The sequence below is a fragment of the Habropoda laboriosa genome, unplaced genomic scaffold, assembly GCF_001263275.1.
Source record: "Habropoda laboriosa isolate 0110345459 unplaced genomic scaffold, ASM126327v1 scaffold128, whole genome shotgun sequence".
NCBI lineage: Eukaryota > Metazoa > Arthropoda > Insecta > Hymenoptera > Apidae > Habropoda > Habropoda laboriosa.
Window position 1 is genome coordinate 1,204,384 of NW_017100281.1, and position 9,931 is coordinate 1,214,314.

A 9,931-nucleotide genomic window follows, 5' to 3' on the forward strand; every position below is an offset into this window, starting at 1 on the left:
TATTACCGTGCAACAAAGTAAAAATTCTATAGTGTCCGAGTATTAAAATTATCCACTGTACATGGTTATAAATATAGAAATCAGTTGCTCTCAAATTAATTCGAATGTTAATATATCCCAGATTTTTTTATTCCGTCATTTAAATAAACTCATATTGTTTACAATTCTACTTTTGGTAAATATATTTTATATTGAACCCACGTTCATCAGTTTTCATTAAATATGAAGTTATTCGTACGAGATTCTTAGAATTAATAATTGACTTTATAAGAAATTCACATAGAATATAACATTGTAGTATAACAAATAAACGTATCAGATGTCTAGAAATTCATTGCATTCTTAGTTTGTTGCAATTATTAAAAATTAGATAGGAAAGTATTCGCATATTGTTTACAACAGTAGCAAGCAATTTAATTCACACAGAAAAGGGACATTTTTTCACGCATTTGGTCATTTTAGTGAGCAGTTAAAGAGTTCATTTTGTGCATGAGACAAACAAGAGTGCATAACTATTTTGAAATAAACTGATATTATTTGTTTAAGCATTAACCCCTTCCCTTATAATAACGAGTCACTCTCGTTGAGTGGATTATGGTTAAAATATACCAAATGTGAGTTCTCTTTGTGATAAACTTCAATTTTAATTCATAAATTTGAGGATTATTAAATAGAAATTGTACGTAATTTCTTAATCAGGTTTATCTAACTCATTATTCAAGCGATGAGTAACTACTGTTAAGAAATATAGCTACTGAAAAATCATAAAGCAAGGAGTTAAATACAAGTGTCTCACAAATTTAGTTACTTTTATGGTCTAGAAGCATCTGAAACATGGAAATTCTTAGTTGAAGCATCAAACTGTAAATTTCATCCTTAACAGCTGCAAACAACGAAAGTCAGGCTGAAGCTAAAGCTATAGCCGAACCTTAGGGAGAGTTGCGTTAAACTAATGGCGTACTAACCTGTCATTAATCAAGCAACAATGCATTGTGCGTAATGCTGAATTTATGTGAAACTGATAGGGAAACGTCAGTCCATAGATTTACGTTTGGAATATTGGTTATAAAGACCAGGAGAGTATTTTCAATTTGCATGGTTCAACATTGTAAATTCGCGTACGTTGTAATTCTCGATACGTGTAATCTCAATTAATTTTCACTATTTTAGTAAATATGATAAAGCGAAATTTTACTGGAAACAACGACCCGAGGATGACAGTTTTATATTTACTTTTTAATAACACTGGTATACGTGTGATGTCTTTAGTAATTTTTGCAAACATTAATTTTCTATATTTGAACATTGAATTACATTTTACTTAAATTTATTTAACGAAATATCTAATCTACACCTTTTCGTCTGTTACTGATTCAATAATGTGTTTACTGACTTTATTATATATATTTGTTAATTAAATCACATTCTAAAAATTAATTCTATTCTGAAGGTGAGAAAGGCGACTCGTTGGATTGTTTTTTTTTTTTTCACAATGCATCGTCGGTTTGAGGTAGAGAATTTTTAGGCACAGATTAATAAATTCACCATGGTTCCATAATTGGAAAGTAATAATAATTGTTTTACTGCCTTCAGTGATCTCTAATGACATTTAATAATAGCTAAAATCGCCACAACAGTGCCTATCATACAACGATAAAAAAATATAGATTCTCGTTTAAAAGAAATAGAGATCAAATCTCCTCTACGTCTCCGCCTATGTGAAAAGTATTCACATCGCATTATGTCTCTCTCCATATCACGCAAACTTTGCATGCAACATTTTTCCATATTATTAGAAATAAAGGAAAAATTCCAGGTGAACAATGTTTCTGCGCCACCCTGTATATCCGGCTCCAGAAGCAAAAGACAATACTTTAATTCTCGCGGAATGTGATTGGATTGGACGCACGTGGGCCATCAGCTAACGTTCCTGTACTATTAGTCGTGAAGGCAGGGAGGAGGGAGCTTTTTTTAGCTTTGGGAACAAAGTTGGATAGAAGTGCCTTGATTAATGAATTCGTACGAAATATTTGTTTGAAATAGGTGACGATAATAGCTGTTATATTATTTTTGTAGGTTCCTCTTCTTTTTTAATTTTCGTTTGAATTTGATCGTTTAAATATCATGTGATAATCACGTTTAGGCTCGCCATATACAGTAAATTCTCTACAAGTGTCAGTCAGTTTGGATTCTACAAGTGTCAGTCAGTTTGGATTCTACAAGTGTCAGTATAGATGGTCCTACACCTAGGTCTGCGTCATTGCTGCGCCTATGTTATCTCGCAATCAGTCAAGCGTCTAACGCTACACCACTCGGTTTCTTTTACGAGATTTCACGGCTCGACAATTCATAATATAATTTCTTTAATATTACTTTTTTTCATCTGAAATTCTTTTTAACATGTTGGTGAGATTTTTCTGATGAAAATAAGATCAAACACGATATAATTTGAACAACATTTACTTATTAACACGTTCACAGTCACGCCAGACAGTAGTAGTCTCTTAAATGGTCTGACTCAAAAAGAGGGACAATTATCGGTTTCGCAACAAGCACATTGCGATTCGTAACAATACATATAATACGTCCACAGTTAAAATCGTACCCGAAACTTTGAACGATCCCTTCGAAACACCTAAATCCTTTACCATTAGCGAAAAACTCTAGATTGGCCGGTGAAAGCACAATTGATATTTTTTCCGCTAGACGTGGCAATTTGCCTAGGACACCGTAAATTCGTATTACCGTTCAGAATGTCTGCTTAACATGTCAAATTCTGATTTTCCAGGAATCGATAGACCGCCCACGACGCGTCGGCCGAATACCAGGCGAGACTCTAAGAAAAGTTGGAAGATTGATCGCAGTCACGAAAAGAACACGGCAGGCATGAAGGACGAGCCAATACTGAAGGGTGTCGAGAACGATGAGGAACAGATTGATTTTCAGTCGGCTACTGCCTCGTCTCTCCTTCATCGACACCTGTTCGCAAACCTTGGCATCACCATTGTCATTTTAGCAGGTGGACTATCAACGTAGGCCGTCTTATGAACAGCAATTACGCCTGAAACTGATTAATTCGCGCCCAGAACGAGTCTTCAGGATAACGCGACGAGTCACAAATACCGAAGTATCGATGACTAAACGAACGCGTTACTGTTCGAGAGGAACGTGGACAAGGCTAAACATTACCACGCATCGAGGACCAGCCTGTTCGAAGGTTTCTTCCTGTCCACATGAAAATTAGTAGATATTCAAATGTGAGAAGTTTGTGAAACGAGATATATATATATATAGATATATATTTAAGCCAGTGATGTGAGCGCGTTCCTCTTCAACGAACTATTCTGTTATTGTTTTAACAATTTAATTGTGACTTTTTGAGCGAGTGAACGATGTTTGCTGTATTTCTCTTCTTTTTTCCTTTCACACGAATTTCACAAGTCGACCTAGAGATTGTAATATCATTTTCGTTGCGTTTGTTAGTCGTGTGTGATGAGGAAGGGATGTTTATGATTAATGAAAGACACGTAAATTAAGCAGAGCTATATTTATTTTTGAAATAGTTCAGATTGCTGGTGCTACGATGCGAAAGCACCTGAGGCAATGAGTTTGCCAAGAAATTCGTTCCTTTCGAGAAGGATGTCTTTGAAATTCCCATATCTGTTATTTGTTTTGTAAGTTTGCGACTGTTCGTATGGCCTATTGCGATATCGGATGAGCTGATCGTATTTTTTCACATTTTTCTATTGATTTTTAATAGTGTTTAACGACAAACATGTGATGTGAAATTTGAGGAACAGTTTTTATAAACGGTGTCACCAGTTGTGTTCACTTTTATTCGTAATGTGTAAAATTAGTTGTAACGTTATTTTATTTTACTGTAAACAATAGTCCTAAAATGATTGAAAGATTTTCTATCCGACGTTATCAACGCTGTAAAATAATGCGCTATATATGATACGTTACTTCCATTGATTGTCAAATCTGTAACACTTGAAATGCTGAATTTAACTGTTCGAGAAGTTCTTTTCGAAAGACATCATGTGTATGTATGGTATTCAGTGCAATGTTTGATCACATTCGATCAATTCGGTTTGTAATTCTATGTATATATACAGTGAATTTGAAGTAGGTGGTTTATTTACAAAAATATATGTTGTTTACGTTTAAAAGAAGCTTCAATATGTTATGTGTGGAGAAATGCTGCTATATATAATCGTTAGTAATTTCTTGTGTACGATAAACATTTGTTGACACGATGAGGTTTTTTAAAATACAGGGTGAACCACGTGAAACAGGCCATCTAATATATGCTGGTATGACAAAAATTTTGTACTTAATTTAAATGGTTTCAAAGGGTGAAAAAGATGGAAGAAATGGCAAAAAATGAGAGGAGATTTCAAATTTTATTTAAAATTTTAGAGTCCCAGGTCATTTTATGGTTGCATTATTATACCTGCTACAAGGTACAGTAGAAACGCATATATACATGAATTTTTGCAGAAAATATGGAATTTATAAAAAAAAATTTCTCCATTTTATTCATCCTTTGAAACCATTTAAATTACGTATGAAAATTTTCTCGTACCATTTACGTGATACACGCTGTGTAACTTTGAAAGTAGGGTCTGACCTATGAAAGACTGTTCTACTTATAGCGAGAACGAGAAACATCCTACGTAGATTTACATAAAGACGAAAATGTTTTATTCTGGAAGTATTATATCATGTTTTATTTACGGTTGAGTTTTCTCTACTGAAGCGACTACATTTATCCAAACGTTTCGTTTCATATAATAAATAAAATCTTACTCTTTATAAGTTTCTTCTGTAGACATTGTTTTAGATGCATGGAAGAGTTTAAATTAGCAGGTTGAAAAATGGAAAAGATTTGTAAACTTTTTGTCAAGTTGTTTAACAATTGTTTAATAATTCGATTATCAAATTTAATAGGTGATTTATTAACTTCGATATGTACGCCGATCTGATTGAACTTAACGTTATAAAAATTAATATGAGTTGAATCTTTGTTTTGTTTTGTATAATAGTTGAAGTTTAAAACTTAATACGAGTCTTTGAAGTGATATTATGAAAGATAGTGCTGTTACAGAATTTATCATTTGTGAAAGTTTTGATATGAATTAATTCCTACGATATTATTACAAAATAATCATTTGATGTGACAGAATTTGAATAATTTTACAATTCCTTAAAATTCACGAGTCATCCAGTAATTTCTAAATAATTTCTTATGTTGTAACTCGCTTTACGCGAGTCGAACCAAATTTTACGAAAGAACGAAACGAAAGAAGAAATAACATATTGTAAATATTCCGATTTTAGTCTGTAGTTTTATGAGTGCCTGAAAGAATAAAAAATAAAATGCACTTATAGATAAATTAACGTTCGCATGAAAGGAAGTTACATCGACGCAGCAGTTTCCTTTGAGTTTCTAATTTAAAATAAAATTTACAAAAAACAGAACATGAAACGAAGGCAACAGATAATAATAAACGTTCTAAAAATGATAACAATGTTGAAAGAATAAAATATTTCTGTGCCCTATGTCCACAAAAAGTTTGCCTCCACTACAAAGATGAATGAGAATTTGAAAATTTCACCATCTACTTCAGAAATACTGTTTGCTCGTGACATTCAAATATTTATGTTACTCATCCCTTTCGGATGCTTTCATCACTCCATAAGTGCGTTTGTAAATTCTGTACCCATTGGTAGCGATGCAATAACCAAGGTAGGTCGATACTGGTCTATGTATAGGGACACCTACGACCTGGGTAATATTTTAATATACCCCGACCAGTAAATAACATCGTATATTCCTTCCACTCCTCGAATTAACGTTCGAAACGAAGGTAGATCAGTACAAGCAGAGCGAACCGAGCCCACAATCCGTCTATACACATATTCCTAACGTTAACGTTGCTTGTTGAACACGAGTTTTGTGATCATGTTTCGGCCTTAACACTTTCGCTGCTGTTGGCGCCTATAGGCGCTTTGAAAATGTGCTCGCGCTGCACTCTTGGCGCCTATAGGCTGTTCGAAAATGTACTCGCGCTGTGACCTTGGCGCGCCTACAGGCGTTTTGAATATATTTGCTCGCGCTGTGTTCTTGGCGCTTTTTAGCACACTTTCGTCTTAATTTACTCCTTAATTTTACTCCTTTGCGCAATTCCACCCTTAATTTAATAAAAGAAAATTGTAAATTTTTAATTTTAATTTAAAAATTCTTTGTAACTTTAAAACGCCAAAACAGAAGATTTTACGATTGTGATGGAACATCTATCGTTTGCCACGCGTGCTATGTGCTAATATCAGTCGCAGCGAAAGGGTTAATAAATGAGAGAAAGGAGAAAAAATGTCATCAGTTAGAATGAGAGAGAAGAAAGTTGTGCATCATCACATTGTCCTTTAGTTCAGCTTGCGACGATTCCTGTTACGTATAACGTAAGGTGTGTGATACCAAAAATAATCCATATGCGATGCAGATCATTGCTTTCGGCGCATAGGATATACGTGGTATTGTAAAATAATAGCGTGTGTATAATAACATGTAGACTAAGCCTCAGGGACATGTAAATATGTTAAGCTGTAAGACGATGTTGTGTTAGTTTTTGCATTTGTGATCACACTGCCACCTTTCCCACCCCATCTCGTGTAAATACAATGTAATCTACCGTATACTTGGGCAATAAATGTTAGACAATCGTATAATTAGTATGTTTGAATTATGTTTCAAGTTTAGTTTTTTTTATCCCTTATACCGAAACTGGGTCAATTTGACATAAAATCAAATCGCAAATTTTCGTATCCTCAGTTATTAAATTCTGTTTCCTCTCTAAATATAGACTGAACCTTTTTCATATTCTTAAGTATTTCATAAACATTAATAATCTTTACAAAAAGAAACAAAATTTGTATGTTTTTTAAAATAGAAGCTACTTATATTTTTCTTACACACTTGTGGAATTTATGGATCAATTTGATGCAATATAAGGAAAAAGAAACAGATAGACAAGCATAACACTAGAGAAACGAGTTAGACAAGGAAGGGAATAGGGTTAGATAAGGATAAAGAATTTTTTAAACAAACGCCATCTCGTGTTTGGATGCGCGAACTAACAGCTCGTTACTAGGAACACAGATTGTAAACAGAGGTATTAGACAAGGAACGCAATACTGTGCGACAAGGATAGAGAGAGAACGTTTCCTATTGGCTGGCGGGCCACTAAACTCCACCTCCCACGGGCTAATCATGTCGCTCAGGGAAAAATGATTAATAACTCAATAATTAGGACGATTTTGTGAACTTTTAGAATTGAAGAATGAAGTATGAACTTCCGTCAACTTTCCCATATAAGTTTTAATGCTCTAGAACCTTCGAATAATTAGTTATTAACAATTTTGTTACGTGATGTCGGAAACGATACCGCAAACCGTCAAGTACTTTCACCGTTTTTAAATAATTTCAGAGCTTTTTACTAAATTCTCATGCACCTACCTATATACATCTGAAAGGTAACTCCTTTAGCTACATTCTTATGTAATTTTTATTAACATATCCGGTGTACTTTAGGAGTTATTAAACGTTATACAAGAGAGTCCCCTATTCATCGCACACGGGTATAGTCAACTGTTATGAACAATTGCTAATATCTAATGAACCACATCACTTACGCTTATCAAACTAGTTGCAGAATATAAATAAAAGTCTATTCTACATTCTTCATGTTCAAAACTACATATTTAGATAGGTATGTCTATTGAAATAATGAAAATGTGTTACGCGTGAATGTGACGGATGTAATACTCATCCAAAGAATGTTAAATAACTATCAAACCACAAGGGATATGTAAATGAAAATTAGACGAGAATGTAGCCAAAGGAGTCCTCTTTCAGAAACGTCGTTAATTATGTGACAAGTTGGCAGGAAGCTATGGAATTATTGAAATGCCGTTAAGATATGCGGTATCGGTCCCGACATCGCGTTCTGAAATTGTTAATAACTAATTCCTGAAAGGGTCTAGTGCATTAAAATCTAGACGTGAAAGTTGCTGAAGGTCCACACTTCATTCTTCAATACTAAAAGTTTACAAATTTATCGCAATTAATGAGTTATAAATGATTTTTCACAAGCCGACAGTACTTGGGGCTTGGGTGATAGTACGGCATCCTGCGGACCAATAGGAAACGATCCTCTCTACGCTTCTCGCAAAACAGTGCGTTCTATTGGCCCACGGGCCGCTAAGTTCCGCCTTCCAGGCCCTGTGTCGAATGGGCCGGTGGAAAATCATTAATAACTCATTATTTACCATAAATTTGCGAACTTTTAGTACTGAAGAATAAGGCATGAACTCCTAGCAACTTTCTCATATAGGTTTGAAAGCCCTAGGTCCTATCAATAATTAGTTATTAATAATTGTTGTGCAAATTGTCGGGAACGATACGACAGTTCCTCGCGGCTTTTCATTAATATCATTGTTTAGTATCAATTCCCTCTACAATCCTTATATGTATATCTGGAAGGGTGCATCAGTGGCTACATTCTTTTATAATTTTCAGTAACATATACGTTGTAGTTCGATAGTTATTAAACATTATTCGGGAGAATGCTACACTCGTCAAATTCAGGCGTGACACTCTTCTATCAATTTAATGGAATTGCGCGATTATTTGTGTACTTTTAAGATTGTAGAATGTAGCACGGACTATCCTTTCCATTCTGCAATAATTTTCGTACGCGTCTGTAATGCGGTTTCTTAAATATTAGCAATTGTTTAGAACAGTTGAGCTCACTCGGATGCGATGAGCGTAGGACGCTCCCATATAATATTTAATAACTCGTGAACTACAGGTCAGTAACATATACGTTGTAGTTCGATAGTTATTAAACATTATTCGGAAGAATGCTGCACTCGTCAAATTCAGGCGTGACACTGTTCTATCAATTTAATGGAATTGCGCGATTATTTGTGTACTTTTAAGATTGTAGAATGTAGCACGGACTATCCTTTCCATTCTGCAATAATTTTCGTACGCGTCTGTAATGCGGTTTCTTAAATATTAGCAATTGTTTAGAACAGTTGAGCTCACTCGGATGCGATGAGCGTAGGACGCTCCCATATAATATTTAATAATTCATGAACTACAGGTGCAATCTTAATGAAAATTATATGGGAAACTAGCTAAAGTAATCGGCCTTCCAATGAATGTTTCAACGTGCATAAGTTATGCGAGTAAAGGTACGAAAGAAATGAAAAACCGTAAGAGACTCTCATATCGTTTCTGACACTCCGCATAAAAATTGTTAATAACTAATTATTGAAAGGATCTAGAGCTTTCAAATCTATACGTGAAAGTTGCTGAGGGTTCACATTTCATTCTTCAATACTGAAAGTTCACAGAATCATCATAATTATTGAGTTATTAATGATTTTTCCCTGACCGACCTGATTAGCCCGTGGGAGGTGGAGCTTAGCGGCCCGCCAGCCAATAGGAAACATTCTCTCTCTGTCCTTATCGCACAGTAGTGCGTTCCTTGTCTAATACCTCTGTTGATATCCTATGTTCCGAGTAACGAGGCGTAAATTCCCGCAGCCAAACACGAGATGGTGTTAGTTTATAAAATTCGTTATCCTTGTATAATTCTATTTCTTTTCTTGTTTAACTCGTTTCCTCAGTGTTACCCTTATCTACCGCTATTCCCCTCCTTATCATACTCATTTCTCGAGTGTTAACCTTGTTAAATACTATTCAGTTCTTTGTCTCTCTTCGCTATTGTTATCCTCGTCACCCCTATTATGTTTAATTGATACTTATAATCAAATTTAATTGTTTTAGCATCTCTAATAACGTAGAGAGGATAATAAAGATTCTAGTTCATTGGCAAGTACTTTAATTATAGAATGATTA

At 34.6% G+C, this 9,931-nt stretch overlaps 1 protein-coding gene across 1 annotated transcript in view; it reads left to right on the forward strand.

Moving 5' to 3' along the window:
- LOC108573620 (neurotrimin-like) overlaps positions 1 to 3,036 on the forward strand; it is a 134,373-nt gene extending 131,337 nt beyond the window's left edge. The window contains exon 7 of the mRNA XM_017936084.1: positions 2,789 to 3,036. Within this exon, the coding sequence (XP_017791573.1) occupies positions 2,789 to 3,036 (248 nt within the window). The remainder of the gene's footprint in view (positions 1 to 2,788) is intronic.
- Positions 3,037 to 9,931: the final 6,895 nt, after the last annotated feature.